General features: G+C 29.8%; 2 protein-coding genes across 2 annotated transcripts; both read left to right on the forward strand.

The window, feature by feature from the left end:
• The first annotated feature begins 3,301 nt into the window (after positions 1-3,301).
• LOC114184019 (glutaredoxin-C9-like) lies at positions 3,302-4,005 on the forward strand. Its single transcript, XM_028071245.2, has one exon. The coding sequence runs from the start codon at positions 3,450-3,452 to the stop codon at positions 3,876-3,878; it is 429 nt and encodes a 142-aa protein (XP_027927046.1). The 5' UTR covers positions 3,302-3,449; the 3' UTR covers positions 3,879-4,005.
• Positions 4,006-19,080: 15,075 nt separating this feature from the next.
• Positions 19,081-22,594, forward strand: NUC (C2H2-like zinc finger protein). The gene is made up of 3 exons (XM_028074133.2): positions 19,081-19,610; positions 19,780-20,176; positions 21,184-22,594. Exons 1-3 carry the CDS (start codon positions 19,490-19,492, stop codon positions 22,043-22,045), a joined length of 1,380 nt encoding a protein of 459 aa, XP_027929934.2. The 5' UTR covers positions 19,081-19,489; the 3' UTR covers positions 22,046-22,594.
• Positions 22,595-22,894: the final 300 nt, after the last annotated feature.

The raw sequence follows: 22,894 nt of genomic DNA on the forward strand, positions 1-22,894 counted from the left end.
CTTCACCTTCAACAAGGATAAACTCGACTCCACCTTTAGCATAAGTCGACTGACTCCACCTATGACACTTTCAAACATACCAAAAAACTCATAATTTTAATAGTCAACTGTAAATAAATGTGCGTCGAGTAAATTGGATTCATTGAGAGATGTATGAAAAACATGGAATTCAAATCCTTGAGAAACAAGACTATAATATAATTTCTATATATAATTTTTTGGAAAATAAATTTTACATAATTTTCATAAAATATAAACACGAAATGCTCTATAATTTAGTTTAAAAACAACACAAACTTTTATAACAATTAAAAGAAAACATTTTTTGCGCTTATAAAAAACCGGATCTATAATTTAGTTTAATAACAACACAAATTTTCATAATAATTTAGAATTTAAAAAAAAAATCACCCATTATATATTATAAACTCATATTTCTAATCAAAATCTCGAACATGAACTCTTTTATTACTATATAACATGTGGTTGTAACAGTGTTAAGTTGCGATTTGTTAATTGATAAAGAATCCATGTCAATGCGATTACGATTACTAAAGAAATAAAATGATAAAAACCTGATGCAGTAGCTTCTTCATTTGTTTGATCCATTGCATATTCAACCCAAAACGTCACCAAGAAAGTTTGAATTATTTTTTGTTGTTTCAAGGTCTCCATGTATGGGCAAATTAGCCAATTGGCAATTTATTTGATATGATCGATAATGTTCCGCGTCATGCTTTGACGTATATTCAATTTAATTGCTATATTCTGTGCCATGTGGCTTTCAGATTTACGTCTTAAATATTCTGCCTACCAAAAAATGAGCAACTCGTGGTTTCGGCTTAACGCACCGCGTCATTGCTATCGTAATGAAAGCTATCGTGATCTAATTTCAACCATTTTTTCCACAAAATCTATACATATCAAAAAATTTTATTATTTTTTTACAACTTCAATTCAACTTAAACATCATTTCGAATATATTATGATATTAGCTAAACCTTATTAAAAATTTAATAGAATAATTATAAAACGATCCGTAAAATCGTCATTTTCATTTAATTTTAATCAATGATTATATATTAAACATCGATGAGGTCAAATCGGATTCAGTATCATTAGCCTAAAATTAATACTTTTTAATTTTTATATCTGATAAATTAAATTATGGGATTAGTTAGATTGCGGTCTCAGATTGTTTTTTTTTCTTAATCTTATATTTCAATTTAAATAAATAAAATAAATATATCAAATCTTTAAAAAAAAACAAGATAACTTTATTATTTACTTTTGTAATAAACCATAATTTATATAATTTATTATTCGTTTTTAATGAAAAAAAATATTATTAAAATTTAAGCTTATATTAAAACTATCTCTTTATTTGTTTTTAACAAATCTGATTTTGTTTTTAAACTTGATAGGTGGGCCATGGGCAAATATTCCAACGCAGCAATGACGTAATGAATGTGTAAGTTTGGCCGCTGACGTGGCAATCCACTACAGGCTAAGATTCTTTGTTAATTAACGACATGGTGACGTGAGAACATGTCACAGTGTTATCCTAGCCATGGATGCTGACGATGCTGACGTCACAGTCCCTCATCCTATTCCAGTCAGTTCTTTTTCCCCGTCAACGACACTACGCAACACAACTTCTCATTAACATTTTTATAAAAAAAATCTTAAAAACTTTATCGACAATTCGAAAATAATAATTTAAAAACATTATACAACAAAACTCCTACAAATTAACTTAGGGCTCACAGGAAAATTCATTTCCGGTTTTATTCCTTTTCTTTTTCCCTTCTTAATTATAGAAAGATTTATTCAATCATATTCATAAAAAAAAACTAACAAAAAATACATCTCTATTTTGTATATAACATTATAAATATCTGAAATTACACAGAAACTAAATATAAAATTACGACCGTGTGGAATAATAAACAGTTTCCATACTCCTTTTTTTTTTCTTCTTTTTTTTTTACGTTCTTTTGGAATCTTCGTTTTTTCAACAAAGCATTAGTTGAATTCATACTTAGAAGAACACATGTAGCGATAAAGACTTCAACTTATAACTTGTATCATTTTCTCTATGCTACTTTAACTGTTCATATCTTATTTTTTAATCACTTTAAAATTATTAATAAAATAATAATATTATGCTTATAGTATTTTTAGTTGTTTATCGTGAATATGTTTTTTTCAATTTTTATTTTAATCAATCCATGCACTATTTATATTATTTATTATATGAATTTTAACATTAAACTTTAACATATTTTAACGATTAAACTGAAGAACATAATAAAAGTAGGAGATGTACTTTAGTATATTTTACTTCAAATTTGATGGTATACAAAATGTTATGCGCAATATGTTATAATCGAAACTATAGGCCTATAAATAAATATTTTAAGAGTTTAAAATTGAACTATAAATGTATCAAAATATTTTTTCAATAAAAATAGTTAATTTTTATTAATACTAAAATATCATATAAATATGTCTATTTATAATATTTCACATTTATAGATCACTTACCGAACAATTTTTTCAAAGGCTCGTACTTTAATACATTAACCAAACAACTTTCGGCTATTTTTAAATGGCTATTTTTTTTTTCAAATATAACCACTTTACTTAAAGTAATAGATCAGAAAATAAAATTAAAAGATGCTATAAAAACTCATAATGAAGCTATATATTAACACATAACATTAAGATATTATATATATATATATATATATATATATATATATATATATATATATATGGATTAAAAGCAATTTTTCATATTAAATTATACAACTAACGTTCTGGGGTGGGTCTTTAGCATTTGCCCACAAATTGAAAATAAAAATGTCAGGAACGTTTTTCACAAGATTAACAAACTCTTATTTCTAGAAGTAAAATTAAATACAATGTTCATGACCCGATATAGAAAACAAAAACCTAACACACCATTTAAATCACGCAAGTCGTCACTAAAGTGGAGTTCAAAATTTGAACTCTACATGCTCCTTAAACAAATTCTTTTCCACCATGTGTATACTGTCCAATCCCAACGATTGAGTCAGATTTAAAATTAAATTTTGATTATTTTTCTTAATCAACAAAAAAAAATCATAATAATGTTAATGAATTGATTAGGGATCGAGGGTGATGATAAATTTGGATTAAGGAGTAAAATCAGGATTAGAGAGAAGCAGGAAAAGTTGGGCGCCGTCCAAATGAATAGGTAGAGAGAATGCAAAGAGAGGATGAAGAAGTGACATAATGTAGAACGTCAGAGAGAACAGGGTGACCGAATACCACGTACGCCGCGTGACTTAGACATGTTTTGTTGACGTAACCACTAATGACTCTTTCAAATTGTTGATGTGAGCAGCACTGATATTAATTCTTCCACACCCTTCTCTTCTCTTCCAACAACCTTCAACGCAATGCATCAAGCGATTCCCTTCAGATCATGGCGCCCTCTCCACAACCCACTCCCATTAATTACACATTCCCACAACGATCCTTCTTCATCGCCCAAACAGGAACCCATGCTCCTCAACATGGTCTGGGAGAACGCCGTTACGGTCGTTGGGAGGAGAGGCTGCTGCATGAGCCACGTCGTCAACCGTTTGCTTCTCGGTCTCGGTGTTAACCCTGCCGTTTATGAGGTCGAGGAGAACGATGAAGCCGCTGTCGCCACTCAATTGGAAGCTACGGTTCGGAGAGAAGGGGTCGAACCGCAGGGGAACCTGCAGTTTCCTGCGGTTTTCATCGGTGGAAAGCTGTTTGGAGGGTTGGATAGAATCATGGCCACTCATATTTCTGGTGAATTGGTTCCTATTCTCAAACAGGCTGGGGCTTTGTGGCTATGATATCACTTTCTTATTCTTTTCTGCACTATGATTTTTCCATTTTTTTTTCTTCATCCTGTTTCATTGTTACTCTTCTTCTTTGTAATTTTCCTGAAAGATGATTAAGAATATATAATCACTTTCTTCAGATTTTAGGGATGCTATTTTGATCATGATATGTCATGAATTCTAATCAAAAACATAAAATGGGAAATCACTTTCTGTTTTATTTATTTATTTGGTTTACACTGTTTGGAACAGGAAAGGTTTTAGGAAAAAGGAATTTGTTAGTTTAGGAGCAATTCTTGGGTCTACACAATTTGCCCTATAATCTTCGCACATATTTAGTAAACTTTTCACCGCTCATCAACTTTAAAAGATGAATTAAAATTAAAGGGATTTTTTTTTTTTATATTTTTACACTAAACTCTTTTTTTTCTGTATCATTCTTCACGCTTGTCTTTTTATTTGTGGGTTTCATTTTCGATGCGACTAATATTTTGAGAAATTGTTAATTTTTAAGATTAAAATTTTGAGAATTTATTAATTTTTAAAAGTAACTAAAATGATAATGTATTTTTTCCGTGATATCTATCATTTTCAACCTTCATTTGTTTTCTTCTTAAGTTTTTTTTATATTATCTCTTCTATTCTAATATTTTATATCAAGTCATCACTCTATAGTCACAATAGAGGAAAATGAAAACTGAAACATTTTTACTCATAAAATTAATTATTATTTAAAAAAATTCTTATAATATATAAATTTAGAGTATTGTAATAGTTTTTGTCTTTGCCTGTTACAATAATTGGAATTCAATGTGTTTTATGAGAGCTAAAGAAAACACTGCATATAATACTTTAATTAATAGTACAAAATTGTGACTGTTGGTACCTGTAAAATATATTTCACCATTTCCAATCACAATTACGTGAAAAGATCACTTTACATCCCAAATAAAAAAATGTTAGCTGAATACTGAAAAAAAAAAAAACTCATCGAGTGAAGCATTTAATTCTTTGTCTATCTTGTGAAGTTTCCGTTGAAGGCGTCCAAGAATAAAACTGCTGCAGAATAAAAATATATAAATTAAAATACTTAAAAAAAAGGCTGTACGATAAAATACTAAATTAATAAAATTGACAACATGAACTTCTAAGAGAAAATCTAAATAAATATAGTTTGATTTTGAAGACTTATCAAGAGATGTATGATTCATGAACATTGAAATTTAGAGGACAAAATTTGTTTTCATTTGTATTCTTTACTTCACAATGACACTTAACAAAAAAATACTACATGCTAAAAGGTTTTGTGACCTCTAACTTTTTTTAGTAATAACATGTTGGTTACCTTTCTCGTCAAAGATATTATTTAGGATATTAAAATATTGGATTAAATATATTTTTGTCCCTTAATTTTCAGTGAATTTTAGAATTAGTCAATTTCGAAACTTTGGATCAATTTAGTCTTTCATCTTTCGAGATATGTAAATTTAGTCCTTTTAATCAAATTTTTGTTAGTTTTATTTGATGTTTCATACGCATTTCAGAATTGTGTTTGAGTTGTGTATACTCTTTGACACATTTTTGCTTTAATGTTAAGTTAAACACTATTATGAAACACGCTTGAAATGTCGAATAAACTTAACAAAATTTGATTAAAATGACTAAATTCATGCATTTCGAAAGATGAAAGACTAAATTGATTCAAAGTTTCGAAAGAAACTAATTCCAAAATTCACTGAAAGTTAAGAGACCATAAACATATTTAACCCTAAAATATTTAGTCTTTACAAGAAAAAGATTAAAAACTTTAAATACTCGTTTGGAATCAAATTTTTCTCATGAATTTCATCACTTAAATTCAATTTCAGGTCGTTGAGATAATCATTCATAGGATATGAAGTAAGTCTTAATGACTTGTTGAATTTCTTTACCTTCTTGATTTCCCAAAACTAAATTCAACTTTTAGGTTGTTGATAGTCCTTCATATGATGATATGAAGTAAATCCTCTTTGAGTTTCTTTATCTTCTTCTTCACTTTCCAAAATTAGAGTATATAATTTCAAAATAACAAAAGATACATAAAAGGATAACATCATTGCCATTATAACCAGAATTATTCTTTGAAATATTCATTTGTGTATGCGATCATAAATCATGGACCTTGCATTCTTTTTTACCATATTTTCAAGAAGTAATTATTAAGTATTCTTAAAATAACTTTAACATTGAAACTCGCAAAGCATACTACAAATCAAATTAATTTACACAAATATAATAAATCATTCACATGAAAGAGTGCAAATACATTACTTACGAGAATTCATTGTGGATCTTTGGATGAATTAATTCATTGGGAAAACACAACACTAATGAAACCTAAGTCGAACTCGTATAAAATATTGATATCACTTTCAATCGAAAATCTTAAGATAACGAGTTTATAAGTTTTCATTTTCATATGGTGCTAAACTTTTTCATACTTACACTTGAATTACTAACATTCTCCTCTCAAAATATTTTTTTAGAAAGATCTTATGACTATATATCATAGAAGCATGTTTTAAAGTTTCACTACTATTATAATTAGTGAATGTGTGCTTGAGCAATCCCTAACGACCTAAACATTTTAACAATCACTACATTTTATGCAATTATCTGAAACTTATTGGATTTAAGAGCACCAAAATGAGGAGTATTTTTAACAACATGCCACAAAACATAATCTATGACACGTTTGTGGCCTTATCTCTCTAATTGCCTTGGCCATGGTTGCATCTTTGTAATTACATATATTGTCTTTAATTTTTGGTTTGTCATACTTTCTAAGAACACTTTCATAAGACAATAAAGTACAACCAAAATCCTCTAGTGTTTTCCTTACAAACTCAAAAAACGATTAAAATTGAGTTGCACGAAGAAGAAGCGTGGGTAGTAAATACAAAAGTATTTATGATTGGTGAGGTGGTGGTTGTAAAATAAATTATGAATCACGTTTGGCAAACATATCTTCCGTGGTCACGTTGTGTTTGTCTCATTATTGAGTCCTGTTTGTGAGAGAAAAATAAGGAAACATAAAGTGTTACGCAAACTCAAGTTTTATTAACGGTGGCTTTAGAATTTACACAATGAGTGGATCCAGTTGCGTGTCACCTTTTTCAACTCTCTTCATCGCCGACATTGGAAAATGCACATTTCACGTTAGGCACTAACTGTAACCACAATCAAAATCCATGGCTAATTCTCACGTGTACATTTTATTTAGGAGCAATAAAATATTTTAATGTAGCTTCCTTTGTTTATTTAAGTAACATAAATTCCACGTATAACATTCTTTATGATTAATGTATACCAACTGTATCAAGTTAGGTTTTCCTTCAATTAACACCAAAAGTTGTATCAAGTGACTTCAAGCAGACTCAACTAAAACTTTAATCCATTGAATTAATTTGATTTTCAAAACAGATTTTGGTCAAATTTGTGGTGTTTGAAACGTGATTTAAAACAGAACAGAAAAAAAGAGGATAACGTTATGGGTGTAAATTAAAATTAATGTTTTTTTTTTTTATTTGAAGGTCTATTTGAAGTTAAATTTGTAAATATGGATCTGTTAATTTTTTTTTTGCTAAATAGGGTCAAGTCGTTAGAGTGGAAGACGATATTACAGGTGAAATTGTCCTCCACCAAGCCGATTTCTTTCTTTTTTTTTTCGAAAAAACAATGTTGTCCTTGCAGAAGACAATTCACTTTTCAAATAACAGAAACTGTCCTCTGTAAGGATGACATTGCTTTTTCGAACAAAGAAAAAAGAAACCGGTTGGGTGGGTGGAGGACGACTTCACCTGTAATGTCGTCCTCCACCCTAACGACTTAACCAAATTTTGAAAAAAATATTCAATGAATCCTATTTTACAATTTTGTGATCAAAATAAATAAAAAAAACTAAAATTAAACATGGATTAGAAAAATGAAATTAAAATATTATATTATTAGATTCCATTTTATTTATATTTCACACAAACAAAAATAATTAAAATATTCCATATCAAATAGTCTCTGCCTTCATTTTAAACAAAGTTATGAACAAAAAATATATGAGGGTATATGAAATAAATGAATTTTAATTTTGGCTTCCGTGTTTTTTTTAAAAATTTTAAATTATATATTTTTCTCTTATTAAATAAATTTTAGTTTTAATTTACGCAGCTCCACAACCATGAACTACTATTTTTGGTGCGTTGGTACTAAAAACATCATCAATAGTTCAGGGTCCGAAACCATTTAAGGTGTTGGGTGTTTGGAGTAAAGTGAATGGTCTTAATGAAACAGTAAAAGCAATGTGGAATACATACACAAAAACATTTCTATAACAATGGTGATTACTTGAGGCAGAAGAAGCTTCTTTTGCTTTTAAATTTCTCTTTCATAAAAAAGAATAATGTATTTTATTATTATATTTAAATGTTAAATTTTTAGCAATCGATGTCATAAATAATATTTGGGCCATACATTGTTCTCAAATAAACATTTCGACGCCCGAAAGTTTATGGGCCTATTGCTTTATGTAACGACCCTATTGCTTAACATGTGAGCCTATTTTGGAATGAGAATATTTTTTTTTCCTGAACTTCTGTAATTTCTAGCAGTAACCCACAATTTTTAAAATAACTATTTTACCTTTTCTAAGAGTGATTCCCGGATTACTTGTTCTAAAAATCTTCTGGAACAATTTTTTTGAAAATTTTGAAACAAGATTTTCTAAACATAATTTTTGGAATAAAATATTTAAAATAAGATTTTAAGAATGAGATTTCTAGAACAAACTTTTCATAACACATATTTAGAATGACGCAACAAAAGTGATAATGATGCAACAAACGGTAGCGTGGTGTAGTGAGAAGGTTTTTTACTCTTTTATGGTACTGTGGAGGTGCAGTTAGTAATAACGAGGAAGGAGGAAGAATAAACCATGAAAATTACCCATACTTCCATGCCCTTATTATATTGGGTTATGATTGACTACTCATAAAAAAAAACATTATTTTCAATATTTGATTATAAAAAAGAAGTTTTGGATTCTTGCAAAGAATTTGATAAGAAATTTAATAAGTAATATGTTTATTTTATCTTAATTTCTAAACCGGAACATGAATTTTATTCTATTATTCATTATCTTTAAATAACTAAACTATAAAAATCAAATCCAAAGTAATTGACAAAAATAAAAAGAAATAGACAGATTATTACATAATTTAGCATGTGGGGTCGCAGTTATCTTAAAGGCAAAGCATAATAATAGTAATTAATTAAAGGGTAGCATGAATTTAGAGGTTAAGGTAGAGAACAAAGAACCCTTTTTATACGCATACACTTTTGTGTACGAAAACGTGTTTGCGATTGATTAACTATTGCAAATTATGATTGATGGCTCGCAAGGTAGTTTTGTAACTTTGTCTTTTTCTCTCTTCACCCATCCAATTTTTTTTTCCAATAATTCATTATTATTTTCTTCTCATATATTCAACCATTGTTCTTTTATCCATAGTGCAACTTCAAATTGGTTGTGCCCATATAATTCTTGATGCTGACCTTCCCTCAAAACACATCACACACAAGATAGTGACCTTTTCTTTACCCTAATAATACAACATCAATGGATTTTCTTCACTAAAAAATTTCTGGTTTGGGCATTATTTGATCTCTCTCTCTACCTTTTTCTGTATTAAAGGGCATTGTTAATAGCTAATGCATGCTTGATTCACCTAAAAGAAAAGAGAGATATAGAGAATACTATGCTAGTGCTGTGGGGTGCTTCTTTTTATATATTTTTTTCCTCAATACTTTAGTTTTGCTTTTGAATAAGAAAGAGAATCCTTCTAATCTTGTTATGTTACATGGCAATTCATAGTTGGTCGATTGAGGTTGTAGTGCTCGTCAATTCCATTTCCATGAGGACAAAGTGCTTGCCTCTTCACCCTCTTACCATTTTCACAAACACACTCATGCAATAACTCTTGAGCAACTAATTTCTTTTATTATTACTATTCAAATTCATCTGTGGAGTAGGGGCACCCTATGCCTTATATCATTTAAACTTTGATGTCTGTATCATCAAAGTAAATTTTTTGAGAAGATACAACACGAATAAGACCTGAGTCAAATCACATAAAAGAATAACACCATCTTTAATAAAAAACCTTAAGACAATGAATTTGTAGATCTTTTATCTTATATGATGTTATTTTATCGATAACATTTAGACTCACTTTTAAACTTCCAACAAATTTTTATTTAAGAGTTTACACCCATACATTTAACATCTAAGAAAAAAATCGACAAATTGAGTGAGTCCATTATTAATTCCTTTGTTATGAGATTTACTTTCTATGGAGGTGTGTTTGTGTTTCTTCCTCGTGCTTATTTGTTAATGTTGCAATACAAGTGTTGCTCCCATTAACTGATAGCTACATCATTTAAAATGGTTTTTTTCATTTTGACCAAAAAGTTAGCAATAATGATGCAGAAAGCTAGCATACCTCAGCACTCAACATCAACGTGAAAGAGAGAACACCGCGATACGCAAGCATTTACACCAAATTGATTGCATGATATCTATCTATGACTAAAATGCTTAAAGTATCACATTTTTATCTTTAGATATTTCTTTTCATTGTTTTATATTCCAAACATTAAATTAGTGGAGTTTTAACTTTGCTTGTTATTTCATAAATCTACAACATTCAGAAGTTTATAGAATTCGCTGGCATGTTTTAATGAATTATCTATTTTGTGAGCATATAACTCATTTGCATATTTTTTTTCTTCTGTAATTAACTCTTTTGATTATTTTTAAATTAAAAATATCTTAATTTTATTGGATTTTCATGTAGATCATATAGAAATTTGGTTCTGAAGTTAAAGTGAACATTTTGCTGTGCTAGCGTTAATATAGATACATCCTTTGAGCAAATATGTAGTTATATTGAAACAAAATGTGAAAATTTTAGGAAAAAATTATCAAACAGAGACATTGAGCATATAAAGTGGTAGAAGACGAAAATTTGTGATTAGACTCTGTGGGTCACTGTCTCGCAATCCATATTGGTCGCACAACGAACTTGAGTGATGACACAATTTCAAATTCTCCAGAAATTTCTTTGACCTGAAAGTGATGAAGAAGATTATTGAGAATCATAAAAGTGGAAGCAATTCCTTTTTTCTTTAGATTTTTTTTTCTTTTTAGATGTTGAATTCATTTTTAATGTTTTTCCATGATAAACCCTCGTTAGGACATTGAATGATAATCTAAAGACTTCAATATATATTTGGTCCCTATTTTTGTTGATTTTATTCAATTTGGTCCCTATTTTCGTTTTATGATCAATTAGGTCCTCATTTTCGTCAAATTGTGGTCAATTTGATCCTTTTCACTAACGGTGTTTAAATAGTTAACGTTTGAACAGTACATCAGCTCCTGGCTTTTTTGATTTTTTAAAATTTTTTTAAAATTTTTTTAAAATTTTTTTAAAATTTTTTTAAATTTTTTAAATTTTTTTTTTAATTTCAAAAAAAATGACCACGTGTCAAGTCACAATTGTGTCACGTGTCAGTTTCTGATAGTATTATTTTTTTTGTTCAATTTAGTTCCTATATTCGTTATTTTTGTTTAATTTAGTCCCAATTTTTGTTAAAATAAAACCATTTAATTTTTAAAATTGACATTATTATTACTTATTTTTTAAATTTAATTATAAATTATAATATTTAATTATTAATTGAATATAATTTTTAGATTCAATTGTTAAATAAAATATAATTATTTAAATATAATTAAAATATAATTATTAAAATTTTAAAAATATATATTAACATTTGTAAAATTTACATTTAAATTTAAAATATTTAATATTTTTATTGCATTTTAGATATTAAAATCTAAAATATTTTATATGTAAATGTTAATTTTACAAATATTAATTTATTTTTCTAAAATATTTTGAATATTTAAAACATTTTTATATATCAATTTTAAAAATATTTTAGAATATAAATATTAGAAAAAAAATTAATAATTACATTCTTATAATATTTTTAATAATTATATTATATTTAGAAATTAAATATAAGAATTTATTCAATATATAATTAAATTTAATAATTTATAATATAATTTAAAAAATAATAAATTTAAAGGTCACTTTTAGAAAAGATATTAATATAATTTGTATAAAAGATATTAAATTTAGTGTCAATTTGAAAATGACAAAATTGATTTATTTTAATAAAAATTGGGACTAAATTGAACAAAAATAACGAATATAGGACTAAATTGAACAAAAAAAATAATACTACCACAAACTGATACGTGGCACTAGCATTGACACGTGGCACAATCGTGACTTGACACGTGGACAATTTTTTTGAAATTAAAAAAATAAAATAAAAATTAAAAAAATTAAAAAAAAATTAAAAAAATTAAAAAAAAATCAAAAAAACCAGGAGCTGACACGTGGCATGTACTGTTCAAAAACGTTAACTATTTAAACACCGTTAGTGAAAAGGACCAAATTGACCACAATTTGACGAAAATGAGGACCTAATTGAACATAAAACGAAAATAGGGACCAAATGTATATTTAAGCCTAATCTAAATATTGCAATTGAAAATTTCTATAGACTATTTACGTTTAATATATAACCATATAAAGTGAGTTTAGGAATAAGATACATTGGGTGAATTTTTTTATACCTGATGCTTGTTGATTTTTTTCTCACCAACAAGGATATTCTTCTTTCAAGTCATGATGTTGTAATTTTAAATACGGGTTCAAGTTGGGTTGGGTTGAAAAAAATTCATTTTTTTTAAAAATGGGTTGAACTCAACCCGGTTTACTAATCTACAAGTTAAACTGGTTCGAACCGGATTGAAGGTGAGTTGACTCACTTACCCCACCAACATTTTTTTACAATTTTTTTTTAATTTTTTTTTAATAATTATTTACTACTGCTAATTATATATATTCACAATCTCATATTTTTAAATGCTAGAATGTTGCTCAATGATATTTGAATAGTTTAAATGTTTAATTAATTTGATTGTCAAGTTATATATGTTGATATTTTAATCTTTAACTATAATCTTTATAGTAATCTACTCAAACAACTTGTCTTAAAACAAATTTTTCTAAATTAACATGACAAAAATGCGTAGTTTTATTTTATTTATATTTTGTTGAATAACATGACAGAAAATGTGTAATATTAGCCATGTTTACTTGGACTATATGGATACTTTCTTGGAAACGATTCATCATATATTGGTGGTGAGCATGATGAAGACATTGGTTGTTTATTTTATTATGATTGTCATCTCATGGGTTGTTTAAAAAATTATTTAAATATTTGAATACTTAACAATAAAGAAATAAGTAATTTTTTTATGTGGGTTGACCCACTTAACTCACCAATCCCTGGTGGGTTGGGTCGGGTTACAAAATTTCTGGCTCACCCTAAAATGAACCGGGTTAGATTCGTTCATTTTTAACCCAACTCGTGTGCCGGGTTGGCTCACTTTGACATATTTATTCATAAGAGTACATTTAAAAACTAAAATACACATAAAATTAAAATCGAAAAAAAAAACTTCTAATATTTTAAGTGGCTTCCATGGATAGATAATTTGATTGAATAATATCATACACTGACTTTAAATTTATTGAAATAATATAGTTAGGGAAGAATAAAAATGTATTTAAATTGTTTTTGAATTTCTAGTTAATATTCTAGAATATTTAAGTTTTAATTTACAACCAATTATAATTTTTTTATTCATAATAAAAATTATTTTAGATACAAATAATTTTTAGTTTATAAATTGATATTTGAATTAATTATTATTGTAATTAATTAGTTTTTATCTGTAAAATTGGTTGTTATTTAATGATTTTTTTGAAGTGTAAATTATGTTAGTTATAAAATTATAAAATCTGTATATTATTTATATCATTGTACAATATGTCAAATTTCTATAATTTAAATAGTAAAATTATTTAAAATGTATCATTTAATATTTGTTATTGATAGTGAAGAGAAAAAGAGGAAAGGTCTTTATAATAGCTTCTGGGAAGTTATTTTATATGTTTTTTATTATTTCAGAAACTTTCTTTTATATTGATTTTTTTTATTATTAATAAATATTTACATGAGATACTAAGGTGCCTTAACCTTGTAGATGACTAATCATTGTACTAAGTGATTAAGGAATTTGAAATATTCAAAATATTAGTCCTCAAATTTGAGTTAAATCCATGAAGTGTGTATCAACAAAAGAACTAAAAATATACTTTTCAACATATGTGGATATATGTGGTATAACCGTCTTTGTGATCGTTGGAACTTCTAATGAGCTCATAAAGACAATTGATTGCTTAAAAAAATTTGAGATGAAAGATATTGGAAGGAAAGTTTTGTTTGAAATTAGAAATTGAGTATTTAGATAAAGGTCTTTTTTTACATCAAGAGACTTATATAATGAAGGTGCTTAAAAGGTTCTAAATGGACAAGGCACATCTATTATGCACTCCGATGGTAATAAGTCTGTTAGGTGTTGATAAAGGCTCCTTTAGACCTCAAGAAAATGATGAACAACTTCTTGGTCCAAAAGTATCATATCTTAGTGTTTATGCAAATGCATGTTATTTATCAGATCCTCACAATGTCACAATGGTTGATCACAAACAAGATATTTGTTCACATGTGATAGCATAATGATTTCATGGCGGTATGTGAAACAAACCATAACAATAACATCATCACATCATGCAGAATTTTAGCACTATATGATGTAAGTCGTGAATGTGCTTGGTTAAGGTCTATAATTCAACATGTGAGACACACTTGTTGTCTATCCTCGAGAAAAATGGAAAACAACCATTTATGAAGATAACCTGCATTGTTTAATTGAGAGGGTTCCAAAAGATTCGTTCATTTGAAAATATGACAGATCTATTTACAAAGTCTTTACCAAGAAGAACATTTGAGCAATTGGTTCATAAGATTGTAGTTCATCATCTTAAAGTAGTGAGTTTACATAAAGGGAGAAAATTAGAATATATGATGAATAATAGTGTATTAAAACTACAAAATGTTTCTTTTTCCTTCACTAGGTTTTTATCCCAAAGGGTTTCTTCTAATAAGATTTTTTAAGGAGACACATTCTATTATCAATGAACACCCAATGAATAAGTATTATGAATTAATGATCGTCCATTGATTGATTGATTCATTTGCTATAATTAATCATGTGATTAATTAATCTTTATGAGGTTTAAATATTTGTATTATCTATTTTTATTGAAAATTGGAATTAGTTCCTCTTCAAAACTTTTATCTAATTTAGTTTCCCAACTCTAGAAATGTGTGAATTTAATTTTTTTAACCAAATTTTGTTAAATTTATTTGACATTTTAAACGCGTTTCATGATAACATTTGAGTTGTCTATACCGTTTGACATATTTCTACTTCAATATTATTCGAGAAACGTGTTTTAAAATATCACTTTCCTTTTCACATTGTTGTTTGTGCATGTTGCTCGATCTGTTATATATTCCTTTAAAAGCCTCAGTTAATTTTTTTTTTATCATGTCCGGTCTTTGATTATACATATTTTATAAATTGAAACAAAAATAAAGAAACTAATATTGAAGATCACGTTGAAATAGCAGCATCTTTTATCCTATAATAATCTTTCAATGGCACCATAATTGAATTGACAACCACACACTTGTATTGAATCATTATTTATCGTTTTTGTAGTGACATTTGAGAATTGATTGGTTATTGGTTCTCTCTATGTCTGACCCTTTTTACTCAACTAAAAGGAAAAGTGAAGAAAAGTGGAATTATAACTAACAAATATTACAAAGCTGGCACACTCTAGTCTATATAGATAATGTTTGCAGCCAAACATAAATTCCATGAAATGATTGTAGCTATATGTTTATGGAATTAATATTGAAGTCATAATTGTAGCGTGTGCAGCTGCTAAACACTAATCATTGCAATTTTTTCTTCAGTAATTGTTCTTGACACTTCCACTAATGCGTATACAAAGAGCATATGTCATGACACAGAAAAGTCGAATTCGTTAGACATTGCGTCCATGATATTTATTATAAGCACAGTAGTCTCTTTATGCAGCAAACACATTTGAGACAACATATAGTGGCTGAGTTGTTTTGCTTTTACTGTAACTTTGATGTTCCTTTTCTGATATCTGTGATAAGAAAGAAAATGACGAAACTTAGCTATGTACGTGTTCATTCATTCATTCATTCATTCTTGAAGAAACATATGCACTGTTGCAATTATGCATTACAAAGAAACCGTGCATATCCTTTGATAAAGTGAAGTACAAATTGCAAATCCAAAAGGGAATATTCATGTCAAGTGCTGTTCTTTCATTGTGTCCGTAAAGTTGATTTGGTTAAAATGCAATAAGATCTTGTAGCATATATCATGTATATTTGTCCAGCGATTGATATATAAAATAAAATAGAGCAATATTAAAGAAAAGGAATACCAATTGCTGAATGGTAAAAGGCAAATATTCTCCAGCTTTTGATAATCAAAAGCATGTGGGTTTCTGTAATGGAATCCCAGATCTAAATCTGTTCTACTTTCGACCAATCATTCCAATTTAATTAAGCTCAATCTACTAGTTGAAAATTCAGAATTATTTATAATATTATCCTTTGTGTAACTCGAGTTTGAAACTGGTTTTTTAGAAATTAAACATATAAGTGTGTGTAACTTATTTGAATATCGGAATGATATAGAAATTAATTTGCGATCAAGCTCAATTTTTCCAGAAGAAGTAATGGATCTACATTTTATAACTGGTGAAATTAAAGGTACAACAAATATCGACATGTATCAAAAGTTTTATCAACTAAAGATAAGATGATTTTAGATTATACAGAAGTGAGTATAAATTTCATCTTACTTTGTAGAATTAAAACATGTTTAAAGTTCATTTTTTAACTATTTTTTTTTCTGGTTTTACTTAAATTGCCCAAATGAATTCCAGACTAACATGTGGTTAACTTTCAGTTTGTGGGAGAAGAAGACAAAGAAAGAAATGAAGACATCCTTGGTGACAACAATTTGCTTTTCCCTAAATTCATATATATGGTTTGAATTTGAAATGTCTGTTTCCAAGCATGTCAAGAGGTTGTGGCAATGCAACTGGCAGGGTGGAGTTGTGGAGTTTGAATAGGAATCTCACAAGGCATTGAAAGTTGCAGCCTTTGGGGAGAGTGTTGGAGGGGAGAGAATATTCTAATGCCAAAAGAGTTCAACAGCTAAACTCCAAAATTTTATTTTAAACAATGTTAGAAAGGAAAAACATCATTAGATTATGATTAAGGATTAGCAAAGTAGCAGGAAAAGTCAGCCCACAAGGAGACGCCTACTCACATTTCCAAAAATTCACTGCCTTTGTCAGCTGGCTGTCTTCTAACATATTCTCTTTCATATTAATCTTAGTATTTACTCAAACTTAATCTACCCCACATCACTCATTAAGTAATATTATTATGCTATAATCATTCATTAAGTAAATCAGTTCAATTTTCTAACCCCAGGATAAAAAATGTCACAAAAAATAAACAGTAATTTAACAGTAACACCAAGCTTTAATCAGCAGTATTTCCTAGATTAGGTTATATCATATTCAAGCAAGTCTAAAGAAAATCATACACATATTACCCTGGAAAATCATGACGTTGAGGTTAAGCAAACTTCTTATAGTCTCATCTACTTTTCTTTTTTTTTTCTGTGGGGAACATTCTGGCTTCATTCTCTGAAGACCTTACAGAAGCATATACCTCAGATACTATATATTATTACTGGGAAATTTATACTGATAAGACAGATAACATGAACAATATTATTCCCCAGGTTAAACATTTTCACCAAAACACAACTTTATTTAAAAGAAAAGGAACCTATATATACACGCAAAGATGTTGAGAAAAAGTTAAAAAGTAAACGACCTACCATCCAAAAAATGGAGGGTGTATGGTAAAAGGTTCGCTATACATCGATCTACCACTCAAAGTTTGACCACCCAATTGACATCTTCATAGACCTTCAACTTGTGTTAAGAAATCAAAAGCATGTTTGACTGCCAGTTGCATCATCATCACGGTGTGATGATAGCTGGAAATAATTATTGTTTATGAACTGATAAATATAATAGTAATAATAATATTAATAAAAACAATGAACAAGAGTTCGTTTGATGTGCATAAAAGCCAAGTGGCTACAACCCTGTCAATGTACGTGAGACATGGTCATGTTGTCTTTGGACGATTATTCCCTTTTATGTTTTTTTTTCGTCTTTTGCTTTGGCTTAACCTTGCTTCAAAGTTTGGTGAAAATACAGACACACGTGCATGGCTGTTTACTAATAAGAGTAAGAATGCCAAAGCAATTAACAAGCTGCTTAATGAATCATGTATAGGTATTCAAACATTTTACAAGATTTTGGCATGTATATATATATCAATCTTCCTTGAGGAAATGACCTGAACTTTCACTTTGAGTATGCTGCAGAAGACCCTTAAGATTTTGCTTTTTGGGGAAAACAAAGATTAAGGAAGGCGTTTGGCTTTTCTTTTTCTAGTCACACTCAAACGAGACACAATGATTTTCACTTTTTGAAAGAAACAGCGTTTTGCTTTGATTTAAATGGTTGCAAGTGGAGTATTACAAGTTGAAACGTTAATATTCGAGCAAAAGGAAACAGTTTTCCCATAGACGACACTTCGTTACATATGATTGTAGCACTACACTAGCTATGTGGATAATAGCATATTTCTTTATTCTGGTATTTCATGTAGAGTTGGACAATCTATCCTCAAAGCAAAGCTACACTATTCTAGAGTAGGAAGCAAAGGTTTCTGAGGTCATGGCAGAAAAAAAGAAAGCCACAGATGATACATATATGTTAATATTAGGCGTGAAATATGACATATCTGTGAAATATTATTACAAACTTTAGATTTATTGGAAAACATAAAAAGGGTTATTCACTGCTGTTTAATTATCTGTAAACTCAGAATAAAAAAGTGATTGAATTGAATGAGAAAGGATTTGAAAAATGAGAAAACAAAAAGTAACAAATTATGGGATAATCATTTCCAAATGAAGATAACTTTCTTGGGAGCTCATCATATGTGTCATCATACACCTTTGCCTCATCTCCTGTTCTGTGTATATTTTTCTGACTGACCCCCACCTTCCCTTTCTTTTTCCTTTCCATTTCTCTCTCCTCGTTTGCTTTTACGCCCCCCATAGCATCTTAGTTTTTTATTCCACCTAAAAAGTAGATAATTAAATTGACTGCAACAGAGAGAAAGAGAGGGACAGAGAGATCCCATCTACCATATATCAGTTCATGTTGTTTAGGGTTGGAACCATATAATTAACAAGCCTAGCTAAGCTACCCCATTTCCTCACCTTTTCTCCTAATTCAAACACTAATATACTTCCTCCCACCTCACTACCTCTAACTGTTTCCAAACTCAGTCAAACTTAGGATTCAAGAAACACCTTACCTAAGATGCTACAAAACATGGATGATGGAGAAATTTCAAATGCTTTCCCTCTTCAGAACCCATCAACTGCTGCATCTAACCAACCTCCTGTTTTGAAGAGGAAGAGAAACCTCCCTGGAAATCCAGGCAAGTTTCTTGATTCTTATCATTTTCATCATCTTTGTTGCAATTCTCTGTCTTTCTGTGTTTCTACCTTTTCTCATCATCATGGGTATATTCAAAGTTGATTGCTTTTTTCTGCAAAAGAAAGCAATGGGTTTGTTGTGTGAGTTAATGAATAATCTTCTGTGCACAGATCCTGAAGCTGAGGTCATAGCCTTATCACCCAAGACCCTGATGGCCACAAACAGATTCGTGTGTGAAATTTGTCTCAAGGGTTTCCAAAGGGACCAAAACCTTCAACTCCATCGACGAGGGCACAACCTTCCTTGGAAGCTGAAGCAGAGATCAAGCAAAGAAGTAAGGAAGAGAGTTTATGTGTGTCCAGAGAAGACTTGTGTCCACCACCACCCTTCAAGGGCTCTGGGAGACTTAACTGGGATTAAGAAGCACTTCTGCAGAAAGCACGGTGAGAAGAAGTGGAAGTGCGAGAAGTGCTCAAAGCGTTATGCTGTGCAGTCAGATTGGAAAGCTCACTCAAAAACATGTGGTACCAGAGAATACAAATGTGACTGTGGCACTATCTTTTCACGGTACGTAGTTATCTCTATCTTTATTTCGTGGATCACAAACTGTTACGAGTTTTCAATCTCATACTAATCAAATTTTTTTGTAAAAGTGGTAAGTTGTCTAGTGGTATATATGTATGAAAAAAAAAACGAAAGAAAAGAAACAGCAATTACTATCCTTATCTTTGTGACAGAAGAAAGAGCATCGCTTTCTTCATGCAATAGTGGTGAGTTGAAACCCGAAAAAGATATACATAGATAAAATGAATCATGACGCTGAAGCCTTTAAACTGTATCTATGATATCTTTGTCTGACTCCTCCGTGTGCTTCTGCGTGTCTGCTGTCTATTTTGCTTTTTTAGGAGTAGTAAAAGGAGAAATGAGTCTTAGTGCAGTGAAAAGAGCTTGAAAGAACCCACACTTGCAAGGTTTATTACCTTTTGGCAAATATCTTAAACGACAAAATTTCTAAGCTTAGCTAGTTTGGAATTATCATAGATTATCTAATGTGATTATGAAATTGTTTTAATATCAAAGACTTATCTGGGGAGTGGAGTTATGAACCCTATATGTTATAGGGGTTGAACTTGTCCCTAATTGTTTTTTGTCTCCTTTCTCTTGTTCCAATTAAAAGGTGAAACGTAAAACATAATTAAAAAAGATAAAACTCTCTTGCTTATTGGTGTTACTACTCTTGTAAATAATTTATTTTCATAAGCTAACCGTTACAAGTCCTAATGCTGGAGCCTTGCTGCAGAAGTTCTTAACAAGAAATAAAATTTTACTATATAATCATGCCTTGAGCCTTTTTGCATGTTTGCTTTAATTTATTTAAGATAAATAATCGATGAACACAAGTCCTAAGAGATACCTAGAGAGAGTAGATAAAGGAAACAATGAAGTGTAATAATATTAAGGAATACATAAATATCCATCACATTGTAACATTTTGAGAAAGTTATATATATTTTTCCAATGTCATTTCTTGTAATTAATTAATTTACTGTTTGTCACCGATTTTGGTGGAGCAGGAGGGATAGTTTCATCACTCACAGGGCTTTCTGCGATGCCTTAGCAGAAGAAACAGCTAGGGTGAACGCAGCATCAAACATTAGCAACTACAGCATCATGCAAAACCCTCTAGGTTCAAACATGGCAACCCATTTTTCATCGTTTTATAAGCCAAATTCGTGCCCCGAGGAACCAGTCCCATGTAATCAAACATCTAAGGGGCTATCCCTTTGGATGAGTCAAACATCTCAGGCTCATCAAACAATTGCTAACAACAACTTGCATGAGTTTCATCAACTTGGGTCTGCCACAAGCCCAACCTCAATTTATGGTGGAAATCCACTTGCACCTTGCTCAAATCCACCACCCTCTAATTACCAACTAAATTGGGTGTTTGGAAATAAAGTGTCCCCCAATGGAAGCCAAGAGCTAAGTAGCACTGCTTCACTTCCACTAGTGAACAATATTGTTAAGGATAACCCAAACCTGCAACTCATAAGTGTTCCTTCCTTGTATAGTTCACAACACCAATCCCATCAAACAACCTCAGCGAACATGTCAGCCACAGCTTTGTTGCAAAAAGCTGCACAAATTGGGACAACTTCATCGGACCCATCATTATTCCTCGGGAGCATAGGTTTGAAATGCAACAGTCCAGGCCAAGATGGGAACAAATTTTGTGGTATGTACGGTTCAAGTTCTGTGCTCACAGGTCATGAGGGAGAGAATAATTATTCCGGTGATTTGTCACAAATGCCCCCTACAAAACGACGGCACGTACAGAATGAAGAGAGTGCATGGGGACAAACTAGGGATTTTCTTGGTGTTGGTGGTGCCAACCATTTACCACCCTTCATCAACCAACGGATGGACTTAATTTGATGTGGTAAAGTTTGTCCAAATGTGAAGCCTTTTAGTTTCTTCTTTTCTTTCCTTTTTTTTTTTAATTTTCTGAGAACATAATAAATGGGGATGGTGGATGAGGTTGAAAAATAAGAATATAAATGTGTTGAAACTTTGCAAGGAGGAAAAGGTGGGGTTGATGAAGGGTGAAAAAGTTGGTATAAAAAAAAAAAAAACTATTGAAGGGGTGAAAGATGAGAAGAGAAGAGAGATCCATGCATATTCTTTTGAATCCTGAAAGTTAACCCTTTTTTAAAATGGGTGGCTTTAGTTTTTGATAAAGGAGAGGGAGTGTTTGTGGAGTAGTGGGGGCAAAGGATAGAACCGCTTTTGAACTCCATTATTGCTCAGTTTCATCTCCATTGTGGACTCAAAAGAGAATTTCCAATCACCAAAAAGCATGATTCTATAGTACAAATAGGCTTTTAGCCTCTTCATTATTATAAAATATATAACCTCATGTACCCTTTCATTCCATCAACAAATCATGCACAAATGTAATATACCTATATATCTCTTTTCTATCAATGTCAAAATCCAAATTCTAAAAATAAAATAAAACCACACCCCAATTAACAAGGAGGCCATTGTATAGAGAATGAGGTTAAAATATATTTATATATGTTCTTCATCTAGGGCTTTCAACTTACACAAAATATAAAGTGGTCCCCACATTTTATAAGAGGCTGTTGATAAAGATCGACCTTTCGAGTTTGATTCTTCACCCGTTTCTATGTGTGTCGTAAAATGTTGATAATAAAATAAATATCATTTTTTAATTGCAATGTTAAGGCCGAGAAGAATCCTCAGATGGGAGAAACACGGTAA

This window comes from Vigna unguiculata, chromosome 5 (assembly GCF_037176805.1).
Source record: "Vigna unguiculata cultivar grain cowpea cultivar isolate G323 ecotype 2 chromosome 5, ASM3717680v1, whole genome shotgun sequence".
NCBI classification, from domain to species: domain Eukaryota; kingdom Viridiplantae; phylum Streptophyta; class Magnoliopsida; order Fabales; family Fabaceae; genus Vigna; species Vigna unguiculata.